General features: G+C 35.9%; 1 protein-coding gene across 5 annotated transcripts in view; it reads left to right on the plus strand.

Moving 5' to 3' along the window:
- map7d1b (MAP7 domain containing 1b) overlaps positions 1–26,177 on the plus strand; it is a 46,108-nt gene that overhangs the window by 6,050 nt on the left and 13,881 nt on the right. For 2 of the 5 annotated variants that reach the window (XM_051873104.1, XM_051873106.1), the window contains exons 2-7: positions 14,682–14,870; positions 18,871–18,939; positions 19,271–19,291; positions 21,892–22,055; positions 22,798–22,906; positions 25,288–25,392. In XM_051873104.1, the coding sequence (XP_051729064.1) occupies positions 14,682–14,870; positions 18,871–18,939; positions 19,271–19,291; positions 21,892–22,055; positions 22,798–22,906; positions 25,288–25,392 (657 nt within the window). The remainder of the gene's footprint in view (positions 1–14,681; positions 14,871–18,870; positions 18,940–19,270; positions 19,292–21,891; positions 22,056–22,797; positions 22,907–25,287; positions 25,393–26,177) is intronic. The other 3 variants (XM_051873107.1, XM_051873105.1, XM_051873108.1) reach the window with 3 other exon arrangements.

Raw genomic sequence — 26,177 nt, forward strand, 5'->3', positions numbered from 1 at the left:
ATCTATTATTAAGACAATATTAATAAATATCCTGACGCATCCGAGCTTCATAATGGCAGTGATAGGGTTCAGTGAGTATGAGCTGAACAAAGTGCTGCCATCCACATCCATCCATCATAAACGTACTCCACACGGCTCCGGAGTGTTAATAAAGGCCTTCTGAAGCGAAGCGATGCGTTTGTGTAAAACAGTATCCATATTTTAAGTTATGAAGTCGAATATCGAGCTTCCGCCAGACCGCCTTACGAAGAAAGTGTAAACTGGCGTCGTGTCAATTACACTTTTTCCGTAAGTTTATTAGGGAAGGCGCATGGCGTAGCGTAAGCTTTGTGAACTACAAGAGGTTTACACTTTCTGCGTACGTTGAATACGGAAGGCAGTCTGGTGGAAGCTACATATTTTACTTGTTTAAATATGGATATTTTTTTACACAAACGCATCGCTTCGCTTCAGAAGGCCTTTATTAACACTCCGGAGCCGTGTGGAGTACGTTTATGATGGATGGATGTGGATGGAAGCACTTTGTTCAGCTCATACTCATTGAACCCTATCACTGCCATTATAAAGCTCAGATGCGTCAGGACATTTATTAATATTTCTCCGATTGTCTTCGTCAGAAACAAGAAAGTCATATGGCTTGAGGGTGAGTAAAGGTTGGGCTAATTTTCATTTCAAAGTGAACTAATCCTTTAATTTAGTTTTTTCTGAAAACAAGACAATAATTTTTACGTGTCTAGAAAATGCTTCTTGATTTAAGAATTTTTAGATATTTGGACTAGAAACCAGACAAAAACCCTAAGTAAGAAAAGCATTTTTTGCAGTGTATTCATTGGTCCCATTCACTGCCATTATAAAGCTCGGATGCATCAGGATATTTATTATTATATCTCTGATTATGTTCATCAGAATGAAGCAATTCATACACACCTAGGATGGCTTGAGGGTGAGTAAAGCTTGGGGTAATTTTCATTTTAAAGTTAACTATGATAGAAATTTCATTATTGGATGAACTAACCCTTTAAGAGTATAATAAAGTTTAAAATACCTATGAAAATCAATTCAAAAGGGTTTATTTCTGACCCTGGTTTGTATATGTTGATCACAGTGTGTGTTATTGTCAGATGCTGTTGTTTAGTGTATGTTAAGGCTGTTGGCATGAACTTGTGTTCATGTATGGTGCACATATAATGTTTCAACTGGTTCACCAGCAGCTGTAGCCATCAGTGCGGCTTTGACGAGAGACATGAGTGTTTAAGAAAGAAAAAACAGTCGTTAGCATGTGCTTGTGTGTGTGTTCACACACCCCGTCAGTCGCTTGTCTCCAGTGTGGTCACAGGACTGGCCTACTAATATTAGCACCACAGCTGCACAAGTGTGTTTGTACCCCTTTGCTCAACATTATTGCTGCATAACACTGATCTAGAAACAGCACTGCCACACCTTAAAGTGTTTCAGCAGTCGTAATATAATCTAAAACAGATGCTCTATGCAATTGCTAAGAGAAACATCTATTAGGACGTGGTGGGAGAGAGTCTACAGCATGTGTCGTGATCTCAGAAGGCGTTTCCTGCTGGGAATGAGTCACATGACTCATAATTTCTTGGGTTCTTTCCCTGATGTTCTCACATCTGCTTCTGGTCACCTTCAAAATGAATTTTCTGTCGCCGCAGCATGTGCGGCAGGAAGGCAGATTAACACTTTCCCCCAAGTGTGTCTGAATAGACCAGTAGGTATTTATAGACATGGTCATATGATGAAGGTAATATTAGCTGCTCTTCACAGAACGCTGAATGATCTTCCATTTGTATGTTTTAAATATCGAGTCATGGTGGCTTGGGTTGGCGGTGTCATTTCCGCTTTCATCTTGGCTTGGAAGAGACTCAGTCAAGGACGCAGGTTGTCCGTCCTCCATAAAATGACCTCAGTATCAAGTGGCTCCTAATGGAAGGAGCGTGCAGGGAATTACAGGGGCATTTCCTCTAAACACAACTCTTTTTGCTCTGTTTGGCTGCATTTAGACAATAACTTTTTATTTAGCAGGTAGGTTACTCTAAAAACAGCTTACAGAGCTCTGATTGCAGGGTGCACCTGGAGTAATTTGACGTTTCTGAAGGTGTATTGTTCGTTTTTTATTCATTAATGTTTAATGTTCTTTATTATTGTTTACAGAATCAAAACAACTGATGTTCAGAGATCTAACCATCAGATTCACAATCCTTTTCACTATAGTTTTCACAAATGTTATGACTTTCAAAAGCTATTTTATACTGTGATGGTTCAGAGAGCCTTCACTCCTGAGTCCTGACACTTCTGCCAGGATCAGCTCTTATGACAGGCAGCATCAGTTTGCTCTGTTTTACATAGTGCACACAGAGACGGCTAGACATGACATGGACAATCCCAGATATAGCTTCTCTACACCCTCGTCGTACGTTTTCACATTTTTGCATGAATTTAAACATAGCAAAGTATATGATGTTTGGCTCGATTTTGCTCTCTGGGACTAATTATGTATTTTGTCGTGGGGCAAAATCTGCAGTAAAAATTATACTAGCTTGTATTAAGCTACACTCTAAAAAATGCTGGGTTAAAAATAACCCATGTTGGGTTACAAATGGACAAACCCAGCAATTGGGTTGTTTTGACCCAGCAGTTAGGTTAAATATTTGACCTAACCTGCTGGATAGTTTTATTTAACCCAACTATTGTTTAAAAATTACTATGTTGCCTCGCTTAAAATGAACCCAAAATAGGTTGTATTTTTAATTTCCAACCTATTTTGGGTTCATTTTAAGCCAGACATATAGTAATTTTTAAACGATAGTTGAGTTAAATAAACTGCCCAGCACGCTGGGCAAACATTTATCCCAATCGTTGGGTTTGTCCATATTTGACCCAACTTGGGTTGTTTTTAACCCTGCATTTTATTAGAGTGTAGTATCACATAATATTCATTTCACCTCTTTTGTCTATATATTTTAATTTTAAATTGTTATTTGCATTAATTTTTTTTATCATTACAATTTAATTATACATATTATTTTTAAATTATCTTTTTGAATACAAAATACTGTTTAAAAGTTCGATTTTTTAAGAAAAAAAGAAATACTTTTATTCAGCAAGCATTCATTAAATTAATAAAAAGTAACATTTATAATGTTACAAAATATTTTTTATATTTAAATGTTGTTCTTCTGAATTTTCTATTTATCAACTGTCAATTACATTTCAGTAGTATTTTAAACTGTAATAATATTTCACAATATTACTGTTTTTACTGTATTTTTGGTCAAATAAATGCAGCCTTAATGAGCATAAGAGACTTCTTCTTTTTTTTTTTGTCAAATTTTACTCCTCAGTGGGTGATGATCCCATGACACCTTTCAGAATGGATTGTTTTCAATTATTTTAGGTTCACAGCTTTTTTCCCCTTATCTTTATCATTGTGGCGTGGTTAAGTGACCACATTGCAGGCCGTGACATGGGTTGGACGGAGCTGAGAGAACTGCACTCTTATTGTTAGCAGAAAACATTGAATTAGCCAAAATATTCTGAGGAAATTTGTTGAGCTTTTGGTGGAATTCTGCAGACACTGGTTTTGTGTGGGCCTGGAAATGCTGTTGTGTGCACAGCTCTTTAAAATAAGCAAGGGGTTTTTAAGGGGTCATTCTATACTTTTTTTCTCAGAAGTCCACTTACTTAATATTGTATATATATTGTAATATGTTGCACTTTACACTTTACAAAGACAAACAATTTTATTCTGTGCGATAACATGCCCTGATAAATTGTGTGCATAGCCTTCCTGTAGTTCAAACAGTAGAGCATGGCACCGGTAATGCCAAGGTTATGGGTTTGATTCCCATGGAATGCATGAATTGAAAAAAATGTACTGCTTAAATGGAATGTAAGTTGCTTTGCCAAATACATATGTTTAAATAAGCAGAAAGATCAGAAACATGTATTAAAGGGATAGTTCACCCAGAAATGAAAATTATCTCATGATTTACTCACTCTCAATCCATCCTAGGTGTATATGACTATCTTCTTTCAGATGAACACAATCGGAGATATATTTAAAAATACCCTGGCTCTTCCAAGCTTTATAATGGTAGAGAATGGGGGGCCAGATTTTGAAGCCCCCAAAAAATGCATCCATCCATAAAAATAATCCATACGCCTCCAGGAGTTTAATAAAGGCCTTATGAAGTGAAGCAATGGGTTTTTGTAAGAAAAATATACATATTTAAATCTTTATTAACTATAATAACTAGCTTTCAGCAGACGGCCGTATACACCTATGGCTTGAGGGTGAGTAAATCATGGGATAATTTTATTTTTGGGTGAACTAACCCTTTAAGAAAGTAAAAACATTCATTTGATTTCCCGTTGACATTTCGTGGCCATGCTGCTGAAGGCAGCTGCCAAAACATGCGGACGGATAGATGTGGGTCACTGCACATGTAAACACAGTCACCGTGCCGACATCCTTCACGTCCACACACATAAACACACACAGTTTAAGCATGCGTATATACATTTGGATGCTCTTTCCATTAAACCACTCAAGGGCAGCTTTAATATAGAAGGATAAAAATCCATTAAAGCAGCTTATCTCTTTTTTACTGATCTGAGGTCTGAGGTGGTGCTGAAAAAACACCATAAAAAAACACAAACAACTGTTGAAAAAATTGTATATTCTGACATATAAAATCAATGTCTTTTGAGTATCATTGTGCCCTGAGTTGAAATGTTTATTGATGCTGATTATTTCTAGATGATTGACCTCGACAATCACACACCAAACAAGCATGAAGCGTCTCAGTAGGAGACAAATTAGCAAATGATGCAATATAGCGCTTACGGGTGTCGTGGTTTAAACTGTTTTTATGTGTTTGTTTTGTCTGTGATCAGGGCAACCGTTCAGGCCGTGTGGTTCTTGTTGTTGGATTGAGAATCATTTTTTTGTGCCATGAGCTGTCTAGTTTGATGAACAGCTTTTAGTCGTGAAGTCAGTCTTGCCCTACAATCTCATCGTCATATATCAAGATATAGGCTGTTTCTGAGTTTCCATTTGTGCAAGTGTCTGACTTCATTGAGGGGGGGGAGATGCAGAGGGATGTTAAAATATTAATAGTGTTTGGATGATTCCAGCACTCCTTTGGCATACTGTGTGTGTGTGTGTGTGTGTGTGTGTGTGTGTGTGTGTGTGTGAATGCAGATGTGGGTAACCCAGTTTATGCGGTATGTTGATCTGCAGACAGATTGTTGCCACTCCACTGAATCCTTCAGAAGAACCCCAAGAGAAACATGTAATTCTGTTGCTGCTCATTGTTCTGTTTTGTATTTCTAGTGCTGTGAATGTTTTTGCTTGCATTGCTTTTAAAGTTATCTTAAATGTTGTGCTTAGCACATCACATGATAAAGACTCTAGAACAAAACAGATGTTCAGTAGACATGTAGAAACAGGTGTTATGGTTTAGGTAGCAGTGATTTACTGCAGAGTTTTTTGTTTTAAAGTAGACGGTCTGTTTTTGTATCAGGGCTACTGAAACGCTGAGCTCTATAGTGCTTCAGGAGCAGCTTTCAGTATTCCAGCTTTGTTTGGAACGTCAAATATACACAGTTTCTTTTGTTTATTCTTACTGTGTCACAACTGTATAACTGGGTCATTCTCAGGAAATGGTGCAGTTCGTTCCTGAAATTTTAAGGAAGATTATTTATAAACTGTTCTTAAACATTTACTAGTAAATCTTAGTATTCAATTATATTATTTAAGCTTATAATTTGAATAGATATTGTAAATTCTGGTAGTATCACTTTGTATGCCTTGTTGTAATTGAAAAAATATTGATAATCTTAACCTACACGACTGTTCAAAAGTTATGGGTTTGTAAGATTTTTGTAATGTTTTTGAAAGAAGTCTCTTCTGCTCACCCAAGCTGCATTTATTTGATCAAAAATACAGTAAAAACTGTGATATTGTGAAATATTATTATAATTTAAAATAACTGTTTCCTATTTGAATATATTTTAAAATGTAATTTATTCCTGTGATCAAAGCTGAATTTTCAGCATCATTACTCCAGTCTTCAGTGTCACATGATCCTATCCATGATTCTAATATGATGATTTGCTGCTCAAGAAACATTTCTTATTATTATCAATGTTGAAAACAGTTGTGCTGCTTCATGTGTTTTGTGGAAACAGTGATCGAATTTTCAGGATTCTATGATGAATAGAAAGTTTAAAAGAACAGCATTTGTTTGAAATAGAAATCTTTTCTATCATGTCTTTGCTGTCACTTTTGACCAATTCTATGTATCCATTCTGAGTAAAAAATATTAATTTCTTTAAAAAAATCTTATCAGCCCTAAATTTAAAACACTAGTGTATATCATTTTTGTCTACAAACATGCTTACATACACTGAAGGTCATGCAAAATGGTTAATAATAACCTAGCAAATATTATCACATCACACCACATTTTTCACAGTCAATATTTTTGTTCTTTGTGCCAAAAAAAAGAAAAAAAAAATCTGTAAAAACTGATCAAAAGGTTTTTTTTCCCCTCCACAGATGAACTTTTTAAGTCTAACAGGGCAGAAGTGTGTAAGCTTTTATTTATCCTATTTATTTTGCATCATTTTCTAATCAGTACTAAATTTGTCAAATATTGTGACTCAGTTCAGCATCTTATTAATTAGATCAGCATGGCACCGTTTCCTGAGAAAGATCCATGTGGAAAGACTGAATTGAAGTTTACCTGCTGCAGGGCCCTTACAATTAAATTATTAGCAATAAGTATTTGTGGCATTTTCAAGTGTAAACAGTAGAAGAAATATTCCCTCTGTCTCTCTCAGTCTCTCTGTGTCCTTGTTTAGCTCCGCTGCTGCTCTCTGACGGTCATGTGCCTGTGTGTGCAGAACACAGACGCCCTGTGCCATGTTGTGCTCTGTTGCCATCCACACAGACAGTAGAGACGCATGCCGCACATGCCTGAGGTCCAGCTGACCCAGATCCACTGAGCCTTGTGCTCTTCCCTCTGCTGTGGACGGGCCACTGACCCACTTCACACCATTGTGTCTGTAAATCCCTTCATACTAGTGCAAAAAACACAGAACTGTGTGCATTTAGTTGGATATTTAAAGCACATCAGGGTTTTTCCTACCACATGTAGGAAAGGACAAAACACAAATAGGATCTCGTTAATGTGTTGATTCCTTTTCTTAGGAGTGAGATTAAATTGAGAGCAAATGGATGTGTCTTCACTAGAGTTTCAGAAGAGTGCTCAGTTTTCCGTGATTTCAATATATATTCAAACGTTTTTCATAAAGTTAAGAATAAATTAATGTATGTCATTAGTTGTCTAATTTCTATTTTTATTCTTCTATGGAATTTTAGGAGAAACGTCTCACGGAACTGACAGAACCAAAGTAACTCTTCTAAACGTTCACTCTTTGAATTCTGGTACTTAGGAACAATACAAGTTGACACCATTATGACTAAAAGTTTGCTAAGAAGTATTTCCTACTAAAGCCAGGCAGTTATTTGACTCTTGTCAAGAGTATCCATAGCAGACGGGTGGGAATGGCCTTGGATGGCAACATGCCCAGTGCATTAGGGGTGTTGAAGTGTTCTTACCTATTTACCAAAAAGGCAACAGCCTTTTTTCTGTTTTCTCTAGTCAGGTAGCACCAATTCCAAAAATGTTTTCACCTTTCTACTGTGTAGGCAGCCGAGTTTCATTCAAAGCCAGTACCCCTTTAATTTAAGAACAGTTTTCTAATTGGAACTTTTGCTCAGATGCCGTACTTGTTATATTTATAGTTGAAAGGGTCATATTTTGTGGTGCCTGTTTAGGAAATGTGTGCTTTTACTTTTCAGACTTGTGCTTTTTGCCTGGTGAATGAATAAATTTTGCAAGGTGGAATAAAATCACAAAGACTTACAATGAGGGAGGGACCATATGTTATAGTTTTTATTAAAATTTTGCATTAGCTTTTATATATATATATATATATATATATATATATATATATTTCATTTTAGTTTAATTTGTAGTAATTTTGTTATGTGCTTTTAGTTTAATTTTTAATTTAGTTATTTTATTTTAGTTCTTATTTTGATTTCAGTTCAGCTTCAGTATTTATTTCCACTTAGTAATTTTAGTGCTTCAACTTAATTTTGTTCAGTTTAACTATTTCCATATAATATTTATATTTTATTTTATTTCAGCTTTATTTAAATGAACAAAATGTTTTTAATAGTTTTATAGTTAACAATGATAATCTTACCACCTACCCACAGCAAGACATTCCAAACCACTTTAGGCCCTGTTTACACTTGGTATTAAGATGCGTTTTGGTTGATCTGGTCGGTTTTGTTCGATTGGATCACAAGTGGACGACGCTAAATACAGGTGTAAACGGGGTTTAAAACGTTTTGAGCTTGTCCACTTTCAACCACTTCCAGAGGTTGTCAAAAACGCATTTGATCAGATTGCTGTAAACGTTCATGGGATTTAAACTTTGTCAGCTGAAGATCAAAGTTTGGTTTGAAGACTAAAAACGTACCAAGCACAATGTTCTCTCACCATTCCTGATTTCTAACACTCACTCGCTGTTCGGTGTGGTCTTTCGGCTATCAAAGCAGAAACAAAAGCTTCTGCTCACCGTGTGTTTTTCAGTCATCTCCATTCGCAGTTATATGTAAATTGCACAAGCTTATTTTGTCCATTAGTTTGAAAGATCTGAAATATACCATACATTTACCCGCCCATTGATCCTCCTCTCGAAGAAATCAGGACAGAAGTGGTGGAAAGTGGACAAAAGAGACGGATCAAAACACCAGGTGTAAACTGACCCTCATCTACTTGTGATCTGATCAACCAAAACACATCTTAATACCAGGTGTAGACAGGGCCTCTAGCAACAACTTAGCAATTGCATAGCAACACCCTGGCAACCACACATAACCCCCTATCATGGTGGTGAGTTTTGCATGAAAAGACTATATATTTGCATGTCTACTATATATTTTTATATTTTAAAAGAGTATCAGCTCCTTTTATGGCAGATGAGGGATTGTGGGGTCTATTTTTACTGCGAGCTAGAGGTGAAACTCGATCTGGCTGCAATGGACCTGACAGATCTGTGTCTGCCCATCACGTGAACTTTTATACTCAAACGCAGGTGTCTGCATGTTTAGCTCACTGCGGTCAGATCTGCTGAAGCAGCGATGCCCCCTGCTGTGACTATAGGACTGCCCTCATGAATCAGATTATCTGGGTGAAGATTCCTCCTTGTGGCCTTTTCTCTGAAACACCAAATGTATTGCAACAGGTCAGGGAGATCTTTCTCTTTTTTGCCTGAAATGCCAGACTTCTCGTCACTGTACTGAGGTTTTCCCTTGCTGTGTCTCAGATGATCTGCCCAGACACGTCCTAAACCCTTTTTATGCTTTAGTCTCGGGTTTTACTGCTGTTTTTATCTTTGTCACTCTGCCCAAACATTGTCTCATCCCTGGATCACATGCAATGTTTTTTTTTTCTCTTTCAAGCTCCCAAAACTTTGGCATCAACCTCTTTTCTACATTTTCCCCTAGTGCATCTTGGGAGGTTTTGTATTTGTTCTTGTTGCCGTGCTGATGGGTTAATAAGACAACAAGAACCATTATAATTAGTACAATGTATCATTAGTGCTATTGAACTAGCATTACCACCTCAAGGTTGTGCATTTATTAATTTTCAATAATTCAACTGTCTTTTATCAGTTATTCTTTACATAATATCATACCCCACCTTTTACTATCCAATCAAAACCCAGTCAAAATTATTTCCCACTGTATATTCTGATCCTGATAACCTGTTTTATAACCTGAGCCACCAAGACAAATCAAATCAAAGGTGGAAATGAAACTTCTCACTTAGTTTCGCTAAAATTAGAATCAACTTTTTTCTCTCTCTCTCTGATAAAAATTGTGTGATTGAAAATTTGATTTTTTTTTTTTTTTTCAGGTCTTATATAGGTCTGCACAATTTGGCCCAAAATTTTGTGATTATATTTAAATATGACCCTAGCATAATAATGATAATTAAATATATTACGTAAAGTGTAAAGAAGTGTAGAGAAGTGTAAAGAAGATCATTCTGCCCCCCAAAATGACTTCAAGTCCCCCATGTTACCTGCTTTTTGCTTTAAAGGTGTCCTTGATTATTTCACTTTTTTAACTTTAGTTAGTGTTTAATGTTGCTGTTTAAGCATAAACGACATCTGCAAAGTTACAACGCTCAAAGTTCAATGCAAAGGGAGATATTTGCGTTGAATCAACTCAGCAACTTCATAAATTTATCCACTAACCATTCAGAAATGTCCAGTTTCATTCTAAAAGTTGTAACTTCTTCCTGATTCTCTCCATCAGTGTCCGACTCCGGTTTGAACAATGTAAGGCTGAACACCGTTACTGACAATCCTCATTTTGGCTGCGTGAGATTCTCCAGCTGTTGATCAACCGAAGCGTGAGCTGTTAAAGCTCCACCCTCTTCTGGAAAGCAGGCCGGGAGCAGCAGCTCATTTGCATTTAAAGGGACACATAAAAAATTGCATGTTTTTGCTCACACCCAAATAGAGGCAAATTTAACAAGCTATAATAAATGATCTGTGGGGTATTTTGAGCTGAAACTTCACAGACACATTCTGGGGACACCAGAGACTTATATTACATCTTGTAAAAGTGGCATAATAGGTCCCCTTTAAATATATGGTAGGTAATTGCGCTCATTCTGTGGAAGTCTAATAGGTCTAAACGCATAGTTGGAAATCATATCTAAAGAGGCTGCACTTGTTTTCATGAGGAAGATTTGAACTTTGAACTTTTGAGTTTGGTGGTCAGTGGGCATCCTGAAAGATTTCCAGATACATTAAATCTCCATCCTAAATTTGCCGTATTGGTTTGATAACAAATCAGTGTCTGCTTATTATATCTCACATCTAACATGCTTTATGTACCAGCCTAATTGCTTCTGTGAAGTACTAATTAATTCCGTCTCCAAATTAGAGTAATTTAGCATCTGATTAGTGTGAGCGTATCTGTTTCTAAGCAGAAGAAAAATGGCACACTTTCTGTGTCTTTCCCGGGACAGATGGCGTTTCTTTGTTAAAACAGACAGTTTGACCCCTTGGTCTCGATGTTGAGACACTGCCCTGCTGCTAACCTTTACAGACTGAACATGGGAACTTGACTCCATCTAAAAAGAGCACAGAGGGGAAGCTGGGACTTATCATTGGACTTTGACGTGTGGCTAAATGTTTGTAAGGGGTTGAATTGCTAACAGTGCACTTTATTTTCTGGCATATGTTTTACTCTGAGTTATTTACAGTAGCAAAGCTCAGCGATTGTCTCTTTCCACTTCTAAACTGCAGTTGCTTCTGTAGGCAGTCAAGCTTTTTGTCTTCCTGTCATGAGGTCTTCCCTAAGAAGACGACAGCTGCGCAATCACAGACTGAAACCTCAGAAACAACTTGAGAAACACAGACGTGCCCTCTAATCAAAACAGGATGTTTAGACCCACGCTGACCTCATGTTTACCCCATGAGGTCATAGGTCAAGATGCTAGTCAACTGTTTAACATTTAAATAATGGTTTTGGACTTGGTGTGACACAATAGATATGATTGACACAAGGTCAAAGGTCCATTTATAAGTAGTTATTTAACAAATGCTTTTTGCAATACATTTTGTGTGTGTGTGTGTGTGTGTGTACTTGCAATAGGACATTGTAGAGTAGACAGGAAGGAAAGTGGGAGAGAGAGGGGGACAGGATCAGGAAACTTGGGTCGGACTTGGGTCACCCGCAGCTTGTCGGAGTGCTGCCCACGAGGCTATCGGCTCTGACTGCTAAACGTTTCTTCTATGTAATAGATTTTAAGCTTTTAAGATTAAGCTTTAATTTAATTTGCATAATTAATCTTGCATAACTTTCAAGTTAACATGAAATTGACTATATTTATTTTATTAATGCATTTTTTGCGAACGATTCCTGATCAGTTCTGGTATTCACTGTCTACTTTTTATGATCCAACATTTTTTTCTTATGGAATATCCATTTTCACTTGGAAATATGTCACATTATGGAAGAAAAATGGTTCTACTTGCTACTTGCATTTCTTCCTCATAAACCCCACTTTGGGAAACCCTGATATAAAATATAATTTTGGTGTGGCACTAAAATTACACATTGATGTTAAGGAAAGTTACTTTTACAAGTAATGCATTACAATATTGTATGGAACCTTGTTTCCGCCACAAAATAAAACAATTTAAAAGATAATTGCAACTTTTTATCTCGTAACTGTGAGTTTATATCTCGCATTTCTACTTATTTCTCACAATCCTATGTTACTTTTATGGAAAGTAATGTGTTACATTACTTTTGTGTTACTTTTTCTCACCTGGACTGGGCTTGTGCAAATTCACGCCTGTACAGTAGAGGGCGCAGCTCAAATAAAACCTTTCAGCTGTGCTGCCATTCTGGATTGTAGAAGAATAGGATGCAGAAGAAACTGTTTTTTGTGCAAATGAGATGAGTAAATGCCTGTTCACATTTAGTCTAGAACTACAATAACCATCATGTTCACACAGCGCACACAACACCTCTGCACTTACTCCTGATTTCTTTCAACATGGAGTCCGGAGAGATGTCAGTTAACAAATAGAAAAACAAAGTAATGCGTTACTTATTTGAAAAAAAAAAAAAAAAAAAAAACTAATATTTTGTTGAAATTTTAAAAGTAACGTGTCACTTTACTAGTTACTTGAAAAAAGTAATCTGATTACGTAACTTGTGTATCTTATAATGTGCTAACGCCAACACTGCTCATGCTATAAGAGCATTTGATGCTTTTTCAAATGGTTTCTTCATGTACCCATCATTCAGCTGTGTTACAGATGAAAATTACTTTTTGGCAATTACTGTTTGAAAGCAAAATGAAGCTGTTGACTTGAGACCACCAGCTCTTTAATTGCCCTTCAAATTGCCTCTCCAGAGGGTCTTGCTGCTCCAGCAGACCTTCAACATGTCTGAAGCTCTTTTCTGCATCTGATATGAAGAGAATAAACACATTTAGTCAGCTGTTAAATCAGCGGTCACTACTGATCCTGTTATTTAATTAGATTCATGCCACGATTATCTAAACTCATCTGAAGGGCTGCACTCATGGATTTCTACAGTATAGCATTCGGTTAATCCTTCAGAAGCCACTAAATCCATTATGTTGAGGATGGGGGAGGGTTTAAGACTTGCATTAAACTAATGAAAGCACTAAGTTGAAATGTGTAGCCCAAAGACCCTATGAAATGGCTTGACTAGTGCATGTTTATAATGCTGATATTGACATTAGTGTAGCGAGTGATTCCTCCAGGCCTCATCCACACCTTTATATTCAGAGAAAAGAGATACACAAGAGGCTAGTGATTCTCTGCTGTGTTTCTCATGTGAAAATCCTGCGGGAGGGAGATCACATGCCATCTTTAACGTATTTTATGTGCGAGTAAAGTGTGAACAGGATGCTAATGCCCTGCTAATGGGGTTAAAGTGTTTTGTTAGTGAGAAAGCAGAGAACATTTCTGCAGAGAGAATCTTGGTGAATATCTGAAACTGTCTGCATGCTGGATGCATACGAAATACTGTATTAACATTCCTGGAGATTCTGTGCTGATACACACAAGTCCTTCAAATTGTGCTGTAGGTGTCACGGAATTATGCTCGAAATCATGATGCTGTTTACTGTATATCCCATGCAAAAAATGTGACCATGGTAACCTTAGTTTCAGTATCTGTATGTTTATGATTAGTGCTTTGCACAATTTGCAGATGATGTAACAGGTATCAACGTCCCATAGAGATTTAAGGAGAGACACAAGAGACAAAAATATCAGAGAGGGCTTTTTTTGACTTGGCTAGTAATAAACCACTTAGAAACCATCCATAAATTCTATCAAACACCCAGAATACCCTAGCAAAACACGAAAACACTCATTTATTTATTTACTCACCTACTTACTTATTTATTCAAAAGCATTAACTAAAAGCTTAAAGTTGCCAAAACATAATTTTTTCCCACCACATTAACACTTTCCACCAAAAAGAAATTACTGAAATATACATAAAATCTTAATAATAACAATAACAATAATAAAATAATAAATATATAGTATTTTTGATGATGATAATGATAGTCAAGTCGCATTTATTTCTATAGAGCTTTATACAGTACTGATTGTTTCAAAGCAGCTTCACAGTAATAAACAGGAAAATAATATTATTAATATTGCAAAATTTGATTATGAAACGACTTTAGATTCAGCTGTAAAGCGGCTCTACAGAAGACAATAGTGTCATTATTCAGCTCAGTTTAGTTCAGTGTTGGTTTGTGTCAATGTTGCAAAGTTCATCAATTATGAAACACATTCAGTTCAGTTATAATGCAGCTAGAACACAATAGTGTCATTATTAAATTCAATTCAGTTTAATAACAGTGTTAATGTTGCAAAGTTCTTCAAATATGATAGTGATGGCTAATTCCAAATGACCAGTATAGTATTTTGGTGAAAACTGAACTAGAAGCATGATTCTAGTTTTGATTACTTTCATCCATGTTCTCTTTTTGTCTTTCTCTCAGTTCTCACATCTCCTCCAGAGACGAGTGGCACGCTTCAGAAAGAGAGTGAACTGGACAGTGAGATCCTGAAAGCCGACGACACAACGGTCACAGACTCTTCCTTCATAACAGACCCTCCCTCAAAAACAGAACCAATCAAATCTGACGGAAGACCCAGCACACCCGGAGCCAGTCCCAACCCAAAAAAAGGTACTCAGAAGGAGACCAATAAACTGTTTATTGCTTGTCATTATCTTTCAGGTGTTGGATATGTTCATTTTGTCTATGTCATTTACATCATTACATTGAAGGAGGGAACTCAGCCTCCTAACAATCACTTAGCAATCACCCTAACGCAAAGGCCCTGTCCCAAATAGCACACTGATTGTGAAAGGGTTAGTTCACCCAAAAATGAAATTTCTGTCATTAATTACTCACTCTCATGTCGTTCCAAACCCGTAAGACTTTCATTCATCTTCGGAACTCAAATGAAGATCTTTTTAATGAAATCTGAGAGATTTCTGTCTATTGACAGCTACGCAACTACCACTTTGATGCTTAAAAAGTCCATTAAAAGATCGTGAAACTAATCCATATGAATAGAGCGGTTTAGTCCAAATTTCCTGAAGACACCTGATCGCTTTATATGATGTAAAGCGATATAAACCAATGTAGTTAAAAGCCAGTCTAAACACTTTAGCAACCACATAGCTTGGATGCTAATGTCTTAGCAACCATGTAAAAGAACAAAAGACACATATAGAAAATAGAAGTAATTGAAATAATCTTTAAATATTATTTTTTATATGTATTACATTTAGGCTATTATTTTTTAATTACATATGTGTATATATTATATTTAAGTGCAAGCAATCAAAATAACTATAAAAAAATAATATAGATTTTATAATATAGTATATATTATAGTAATATTAATTAATATTATTTTGTTATAAATGTATTTAATTATATCATATTATTTATGTTATAATTGTTTATTAATTTAAATATATTTATTATTTATTTTTTATTAATTAATTAATTAATTTTATGCCATTGCAGCCTCATGATTGCTTAAATTCATATTTAACTTTTTAAATAACCAAGTGATTTATTCCAAATTTCACTAGTATTTTCATTTAAATGCAAGCAACTGAACCAAAATAAATATAATGATAATTAATTAATAGAATAGAATTATATATATATAATAAAGTTTTTATTTTTATGCCATTGGTTTACTTAAATTCATATTTAACTTTTTAAATAGCCAAGTGAGATTTCCCATATTTTTGCTAGTATTGTTATCAATCACACAAATTTTGGTATCATCACAGTAATTCGTTATTTTGAGGAATATATTTCAAATATGTTCAACAATATCAGAACATTTCTTTTAAAAATGTACGAATTTTTAATGATGATAGCCTAATCTTTGGATAAGGCACTAAACAAGAGTTAAAGTAAAGGACTGATGCTACGGAGACTCATTTATTTACAGTAAATTTGTACAGTAAAAGGATGAAAACAGAAGAATAAAAGAGAAAACATATTCAAGAAGTCCATCGATACACTCGGCATAGTAGACCTCATGCATGTGAACATCCATGTCAGACTGACTTTAAAAAGACCCTTTTCTAAATTCATCCTAATCAGAGGGTCGTGGCAGCAAGCCAAGTCATTGTCTGTGAAGAGGGCGAGACGTGGAAACCCGGCATGGCCGTGCATCAAAGCAGGGAGCGAACCTTGGGCTGTGTGTTTGGGGAAGGTTTGCTGAGTGTTCTCCAACAGTCTCGAGTGTATAAGGCTTAGTCGAGCCTTTTGATGGTGGGCGCGGGGCAGGCCGGTTGCCATAGCAACAGTTCGATTCGCAGGGAAAGAGTTGCATGTATATTGCATTACAAGGAGGACACGCTTCACAAGAAGAACGTATAGATTAAATACTGTTGCATTCGTCTTAATTGAATTGAGCATCTTTTACATGTGTCTGTGTGATCAGGATAATACCTGACTCACCGCATTTCTCTTCAATGCTTTGGGTTAAACCACCTCCGCAGTGAAAGAGCCGGAGTCACACTTATCTTGATTGAATCAATACACTCCTGAGGCCAGGGAGAAAATGGAAAATGTCAGTTATAAGTCTGTAATTTGTCAGGAAAGAGAAATGAAGAAGAGGGGGAGCTTGAGAGACAAATTACTCAGCAAATGTCTTAGTTATCATGTCGACCAGCTCTCATCAGATTAAAAGCGCCATACTTTACACTTTTCGTAGCCTTTTACCTTTTTTACCCAAAAAAAGTTTACTTAGAATGTCTTTATTTATTTTACCTTTTACAATCTTCTCTCTAGTCCTTAGAATTACACAGGCTTTCATTACTACCTTTATACATAAATGATAGTGATTGACTGCCAAAATTTGTCCATTTATCAACAAAATAAAAGAAAAGAGAAAAGAAAATATTTAAAAGAAAAAAATGTGAATTTTAATTACAGGCCCTGCTTTTAATTCAAAGCGTGACAGCACTGTGTCAGCATTAATATAATTTAATAATCAAGCAAAGGTTAAAGATATTTTACACAAACACACACATATATATATATATATAACATTAATAAGGATTATATCATATAAAAAAAAATATTTAGATAATATTTTATACATAACTTTTACATATAACTTTTTTACATATAAATTTTCACAATAGTATATATTTATAAAATTTAAATAACTTTATAATATATATTTTAAAGTAAACATTTTTATTAGAGATGCACCGATTTATCGGCCAACAATCAGTATCGGCCGATAAAAGCTGTAATTATCACTATCGGCCATCAGCCGATTGTTTAAAAACAGCCGATGATCAGGGCCGATTATATCCTGTCAGTCAAAAGGATGCGGAAAGACGTGTTCAGACTGAAACTCATAAATATTGTGTGTGAAGAAAATCACTCTTGTGTTGAATTTCTTCTTCTTCTTGGCGGTTGGCAAACCAGCTTTTGTGTTGAATTTTAACGCATTAACAGTTTAAAAATAGTGACGCTAAAGCAGGCTCTTTTTGACCCTGTGAATCACCTGTATTTCAAGCCAGGGTTGCCAGGTCTGCGTTTTTATTTGTAGCGCCTTCCATCCAGTAATCGCAAAAGACTTTGTGCTTTGTTACTTCTGATAAGAATATAAGTTTAAGTTTTCAAATTCTGTCCCTTTTATCATGAAATTCAAACAATAAATGGCGTTTTGACGCTCTTAAATGTGACGTGTCAGATCGCTGTAATGCCTCAGTTCAGGCGGCAGCGTGAAGCGCGAGTCTTTTCTTCCTCTTCAGTACAAGTTATATCTCGAAAAACATGAATGAGCATCAGAGGTATGTTGAAAGATATAGCCTAGTACAACTTACCAGAATGTATCACGTCTCATGTAATCACTTTTATTTGTGCTTCAACCGCGGAAAGACGTCAATAAAACAGCTTGTGAACAATATGTCACATCATGTCAAATTTACCTCAGGAATGTTTTCCAATGTTCACAGTTCCTTAGCTATCTATATATATAAAAAACAATAGAGAGGAGCTTATTTACTGTTAATTAGGTTTGTGTAAATTTGCCATGAAGACAACAAGTGCTTATGAAAACTACCTTATGTGATACTAAGTTTTATACAAACATTTCAGTTTTTATTTGAGTGTAATTATTATATCTGAAAATAAACAGCAGCTGAATATAAAACTTCTGTTGTTAATTGTAACCTTTAATATGGTAGTGTACCAAATGAGAGGGTTCCCTGTATAGTTTGCAACATTGTTTGGGAGAGATTTTTTTTCCTTAAGAAAAACCAAACTATCGGTATCGGCATCGGTCGATATCATTCTGAATAATCAGCTATCGGTATCGGCAGAGAAATTTAGTATTGGTGCACCTCTAATTTTTATATATAATTACATTTTTAATCCCAATGGGTGGGTTTGTCCATATTTGACCCAACATGGGTTAAAAAACAACCCAGTATTTTTAGAGAGTATATATATATATATATATATTTAACATTTTAAACAAAGGGTTTTTCCCTCAAATTTCATGGGTATTTCATGGGTATTGACTACTGAAATCTCTACAATTATTTGCAAATGACTTTCTCATGTCATTGTCAACTTTAATGTAGTTCAATTTTTAAGCATTTTAAAGCATTATCTGCTTTTTTTTTCTCAACAGATGGGATGAGTTCAGAACAAAGACAGAAACAGGCCAAAAAGCGGCGAGAGGAACGGGCCAAATATCTGGGTGAGGCTTTATAAACATATCTTTTGTCCTGCCCTGTACTTATGGTTATGCCACAGAAAGCATCTATCTAGTAGTGATTGAAGTACATCAAAATATATATAATTTAGGACTACACTGAGAGTACCAGCCAAAGCCAAATAATAGTTAACTCAATTATACACTGTTCCCATGTGAAACAGTTTGTAATTAATACAACTTCAAATGCCAATACAAGGCCAACGGGTTTCTAATGATGTTCAGCGAAAACATTTCTGTGAAGTCAGCAGCATCATGTAAAGTACAAACTGATGTGTCTGACAGATGTGCTTGTGATTTGTGTTTACTGCTGCAGAACAGCGAACCCAGGAGCAAGGTAAGATGCGTCACGGAATCAATCATTTGATTAAGTGGATCGCTTCCATTTATTTCATGTCCTGTGCTCATTGTTTTTCTCATTTGGTTGTGTCCAACTTTCTATTTTATAAATCATATGATTAAGGGATATTATTTCAAATAAATCTCATTTGCACAATGGCTCAACTGAAACTTTTACTTTGCATATCCTATTTTTTTGTGTTTTCACTGTTTCCTATGATTAAGTAACATGCAGTTTATGCTCTGTTACAAGAAACTACTCAACATTTCTAACATCTTTTACAGTAGCGAAAGAACATAGGCTGTCACATGCTACAAATGATTATGAAATACATGCATATTTCATCATTCCCATGTGCAGTAGCTTTCATAAAACAGTGCATGTGTCTCATATTCTCCACTTTTAACTATCTGATAGATCCCTGCAGGCACTGGGTGAAAAATGTGCCATCATTACAGTTCATTTAGCCATGCCTCTCTCTCTCTCAGATTAGCTGTAATTACTTTTTCCATTAGCATGATTAGCCTGCTTGGCTATCATCTCACTTTCAGCTGGAGAGACGCAGATAAACCTCAATGTCTAGCCAGCTGTTTATCAGTTCGACAAGTCCAGTCATTCACCACAGCTGTAGGCTTTACATAAAGGGTTTATTGTAGTTTTCAACAAAATATCTTAGCTTGACGAATGCTGTGTATACAAAGATGTAAACCTGGCTTAGTTGTTAGAGCGAAGCAAGCGCTGTAATGCCAGATTGCTGATAAATTGAATTGCACTGAGAATAAATTCTATTTTTCAGTGCAGTCGCAGTGTCATATTGCATATTGTATGAAACTAATAGGATTAGTGAGCGTGTTTAGCTCGCTAGCGGTTCACTGCAGCTGAGACCAGCGGTTTAACATGAAGGCTGAGATCATCTTATGTTGAAGGATATAAAACAGAATTGTTATTTCATTTGTTAAGGACTGAAGGGTTTTATGTAATTGGATTTAAAATAAGTCAGATTTACTTATTCAGAGCACAAAATACAATCATACAGTTTTAAAGACCCTGCATGAGAGACTATTAAAGTTAATGTTAAAAAAAATTGTGATCTATCTACCTATCTATCTATCTATCTATCTATCTATCTATCTGTCTGTCTGTCTCTCTGTCTGTCTATCTATCTGTCTATCTGTCTGTCTGTCTGTCTATCTCTGTCTGTCTATCTATCTATCTATCTATCTATCTATCTATCTATCTATCTGTCTATCTCTCTGTCTGTCTATCTATCTATCTATCTATCTATCTATCTGTTTGTCTGTCTATCTATCTCTCTATTTGTCTATCTGTCTGTCTGTCTGTCTGTCTGCCTTTCTGTCTTTCTCTATCTATCTATCTATCTATCTATCTATCTCTCTATCTATCTGTCTATCTCTCTATCTGTCTATATGGGAAAATATTATAAAACTTCTCCCTTTACATGTATAAAAAGATGTTAATCAACAAAATACAGACACATTTTCTCTGTGTTCAGATTTTTGCCATGTTTGTGTTCAGTGAATTTCAGTGCTTGTCATTCACATGTAGCTTTTGTGAGTCACAGCTCGTCTCTTTACTGAGTCACTGCATTTCCTGTGGTATAAAGAGGATGTGCTTTTGAAAAGAAACAGGGTAAAGTAAATACAGTGTGTCGCCCCACATGGATCTAAAGCAGTGTTGTGAATGGAAGCAGTTCCCCTGTGTTTGTATTCCTCAACTCAAATCCCATCTGGACTGCTGTGTGTGTGTAGACTTAGTTATGGCTGAGGGACTGAAAAACAGGAAATTCCACAGTGTGATGTCTCGTGTGTTCCTTAAATTGGGCCTGTGAGCAGAATGCATCCAGCTGCCGCTCAGCATGCTGGGGGTTTTAAATAAAGAGCTTTGATTGGTTTTTAATTGTTTTTGAAGTCTAACTGCTGAACACACATGAGAGGAAAAGGCTGTTTTATTAGCAGTTTAGTTTTTCCTCAAGCACTGATTTATAAATATGACAAGTTCTCAGTGGAGAGTAAATCAATAGCTATGGGTGTGATTGCACAATTGTTAATGATTATTAATGTTAAATGAACGTAAAACAATCAGTTCTGGTTTCCACGCAACCTTAAATAAGAAAATGCACATATGAGATATTAATAATATCTCATTTATTTCTGCCAGTCACTAATGAGATTTTTGATAAATTGAGACTTTTGCTGAAAACCCCTGCTAACAAAAGTTTGTTCTAAGAACATTTTGCTAATGTTCCCATTATATGAACATTAATAGAACATTTTATTATTTCACAAACATTATGGGAATGTTACATTTGAATGTTCTCTAAACATTCTAAAACAAGTAGCAACATTTAAAAAAGTTAAACGAACATCCAAGTAAAACATCCTCAGTAATCCCACTTCAGGTTTTCAGAAATTAATGTCTTAGTCTATCTCATTTGCATCTATTTTTATTTCTCATGAGAAATTTCAGGGGTATCATGAGGCAAAATGTTTCTTAAATGACATGTAATTGTTAACTGGAATTGACACAAGAAGCAGTTGGCAGCGTCACCCAAAAACTCTCTCTCTTCTCTTTCTCAGCGGCGAAGAAAGCTCAGTGGCTGGAGAAGGAGGAGAAGGCACGGCGCTTGCGCGAGAGCCAGTTGGAAGAGCGCAGGAGGAAGTTAGAGGAACAAAGGCTGAAGGCGGAGAAACGAAGAGCTCTGCTGGAGGAGAAACAGAGACAGAAACTAGAAAAGAATAAGGTGTGGAGACTAGCTGCAAACATAATGTTCATTGAGACAGCATGACTAAATATCAAAGCAAGTGATATACACAGTATTGTAAATGCAAGAGAAGCTTGTTAGGTTTCAAATTCAAAAGTCTGGAGTCAAAAGCTTGGGGTCAGTAAGATTTGTTTTTAAAGAAATTAATAATTTTATTCAGCAAGGATGCATTAAATTGATCAAAAGTGAAAGTTAAGATTTGTATAAAGTTACAAAATATTACTGTTTCAAATAAATGCTGTCCCTATTCATCAAACAATTCTGAAAAAAATGTGTCACTGTTTCCACAAAAATATGAAGCAGCACAACTGTTTTCAACATCGATATTAAAAAATGTTTCTTGAGCGGCAAATCAGCATATTTGAATGATTTCTGAGGATCATGTGACACTGAAGACTGGAGTAATGATGCTGAAAACTCAGCTTTACTATCACAAGAATAAATTACATTTTAAAATATATTCAAATAGAAAACAGTTATTTTAAATTGTAATAATATTCCACAATATTACTATTTTTATCTTACCAACTCCAAACTTGAACAGTAGTGTGTATAATGTTCAAAATGACTATGAAAAGTCAAAATGATAGTCAATATTTGAAATTTGGTGAACTACCAAATGAATTCTTGTAACAAGCATATAAATGATTCAGATTCTTATTAAAATGAAAAAGTAACCATAATAGAGTTGTGATCCTTGTGATTATCTTTTTCTCCACAGGAGAGGTATGAATCTGCCATAAAGAGATCAACCAAAAAAACGTGGGCTGAGATCCGTCAGCAGAGATGGTCATGGGCCGGCGGCTTGAACCAGACCTCCCGCAGAGAGAGTAAGTGTTATTAGTCAAACTTTACAGACTCATACATCTTTAGAATATGAACTAGATTCATTACATCCATCTAAAACAATATTTAGGAAGGAGCAGAGAACCTGATGTAAATTTGGAAACTTCTTATGTTGACACAATATTGTGTTTGTTCTGTGTCAGTCAGTTTGAGTGCTGAGATTTTACTGCTGTAGATGGTTAATATGTGTCACCATCTGGTTATGATTTTGTTGACACACTTTAAGTTCATCTAGACATCAAAAAGTGAGGGACAAAAATCATCTTATGATGGTTTCACCACCACAAACTTGCATTGGCATGAACATCATTTCTATGGTTTTTGTATGTTTTTTTTATTCTTTAAAATCATTTTTCTGGTGTTGTAGTAGCTGTGCTGGATATATGTAGGCAAAGGACTTTGATATCATCTCTTTCTCTTGCTAAGGTGTGATTTTCTCCATATTATTAGACCAAAGAGATGTTAGTGTGGGATTTTAACATCACAGTGATGGGCGTTGATGTGTCTACTATATGTATGACATTGTGTGATTATAACACAAATGATAAGAAGCCTATTCTTTTTCCTCTGATTAATTGTTGATGTATCTTCAGTGACCAGTGTGTTACAGGAAGTGACGCCATGTTGGATCACTTTGTACAGTTCTACCCTGTTGAAAAGTCCAGATCAGACCTATGCATTTCAAGTATGCTGGTGGGAGTTGCTAATGAAGGATGACCAACATGGTTAAGCTGCCTGACGTAGACACCAGCATGCCATGCTAGAAAACATCATCCATATCACAACACAGCTGGTGATAATGCTGGTCTTATCAGTAGGATAGTGCTGATTTACCTAGATAGTTTAGTATACACTACTGTTAAAGAGTTTTGGGTCAGTAAGAACTTTTTTTTAAAGAAATTAATATTTTATTCAGCAAGGATACATTAAATTGAGCAAAATTGACAGTAAATACATGTTACAAAAGATTCTATTTCAAATAAATGCTGTTCATTGAACTTTCTATTCAACAGAAAATCATGAATAAAATGTATCAAGGTTTCCACTAAAATATTAAAGGATTAGTTCACTTCAGAATTTACTCACCCTCATGTCATCCAAGATGTTTGTCTTTTTTTCTTCAGTCGAAAAGAAATTATGGTTTTTGAGGAAAACATTCCAGGATTGTTCTCCATGTAGTGGACTTCAACAGTTACCAACAGTTTGAAGGTCCAAATTGCAGTTTCAAAGGGCTCTACACAATCCCAGGCGAGGAATAAGGATTTCATCTAGAGAAACGCTCGCCATTTAAAAAAAAAAATAAAAAATTATATACTTTTTAACCACAAATGCTCGTCTTGCACTAGCTCTGCGATGCGCCACACATTACATAATCACGTTGGTAAGGCGGAAGTACCGCGGTAGGGCAAAAAAAGGCCATCTTATTTTCTCCAACATCGTTGTTTTACCTTTTTTTTTTTTTAAGGCCGTTTGACCATTTGAATGTGATTACGTCATGCGTGGTGCATCACAGAGCAGTGCAAGATGAAAAGTATACTTTTTTTTTTTTTTTTTTTTTTTAGAAAATGACTGATTGTTTCACTAGATAAGACCCTTATTCCTCGTCCGGGATCGTGTAGAGTCATTGAAACTGCAATTTGGACCTTCAACCCGTTGGTAACTGTTGAACTCCACTATATGGAGAAAAATCCTGGAATGTTTTCCTCAAAAAACTTAATTTCTTTTTGACTGAAGAAAGAAAGACATAAACATCTTGGATGACATGGGGGTAAGTAAATTATCAGGAAATTTGAATTCTGAAGTCAACTAAACCTTTAAGCAGCACAACTGTCAAATCATCATATCAGAATGATTTCTGAAGGATCATGTGACACTGAAGACTGGAATAATGATGCTGAAAATTCAGCTTTGCATCACAGGAATAAATTACATTTTAAAATATATTCACATAGAAAACAGTTACTTTAAATCCTAATAACTTTTCACAATATTACTGTTATAACTGTATTTGAAGATCAAATAAATGCAGCCTTGGTGAGCATAACAGACTGCTTACAAAAACAAATCTTACCGACCCAAACTTTTGAACGGTAGTTTATCTAAATAATTAACCACTTTGGTCAGCGTTCATGTGCCTAAAAGTTAGTCATCATATAAAAATGGTTTTTAGCATTATATGGAACTGAATGTACATCTTAAATGTACGATCATCTTACATGATCCCAAGTTGATGCAAGAGTGACCCTCCTCCAGCTCTCCCTCCGAAAGTCTGCATGACCCTCCAAGAGCTCCAGTTTTGCGCCCCGTCCCGCTGTCTCTCACGGGGTCAGTATGAACGCTCTGCTCTCTGTGTTGCGTTCTGCAGGCAGATGCTCGGCCTCCACGGTCAACCTGCCGCGGCAGACGGAGCCTGTGATTAACAACAGGCTGTCCAAGTCCTCGGCCACGCTCTGGAACTCGCCCTGCAGAAGTAAGAACGGAGCAGCTCCCGCGTTTCACCTCCAAAAATCCCTCCCTCCAAACCCTTCGTCTGGTTTTTGGTTCTTCAGTTGTGTTTTCTCATGAACTACTTTTGATTTGCTCATTTCTGGTGGCCTGCTTGCCTGTGCCTGTGCCTGGTGATCGATGGTCATTCTCACACCTTTCTTATTCACTTCCCCACCCCACAACCCCTCGTTCTTGTGTTGCATTGTGGGTAATCTCTTCTTCCGTGCACTTTTTGATCAGTGCTCATATTGTTGCATCATAGTCTGTGATGGTTATTTATCTGTGGTCCAGTAAGTGGTGGAAATATCTATTTTTATTTTATTTATTTATTATTTTTTTGTTCCTGTCATCACTTTCAGTTTTTTGTGTGGGTTGTGGTGCTGGTGGTGGAGTTTTTAATTTGAGTGTGTGATGTGAAAGGCTGATTATTAATCAGTGATCATAAAACAGTGGTCTGGTAACTAAGTTAGGATATATAATATAATATGTGCCACTTTAATTGACTAATCTGATCTTAATCATATTAATGGATTGATTGATTCATATAAATAAGTGATGCTGTGCAATAGTTAAGTAGCTGTCAAGTGTTTCTGGCTGTGTTCAGATTGGAATACTTGCATACTGCTTACTGTATACTGCTCAATATACACTGTATACTGAGGATGAGAATGTAATGGAATTTATTTCTCATTCCAAATCCACTTAATGCTTCTGATTCCTTAATGATTATTTTGCCTTTTTTTGGGGGGCAGAAAGATCTTTTTAATG

This window comes from Ctenopharyngodon idella, chromosome 19 (genome assembly GCF_019924925.1).
Source record: "Ctenopharyngodon idella isolate HZGC_01 chromosome 19, HZGC01, whole genome shotgun sequence".
NCBI lineage: Eukaryota > Metazoa > Chordata > Actinopteri > Cypriniformes > Xenocyprididae > Ctenopharyngodon > Ctenopharyngodon idella.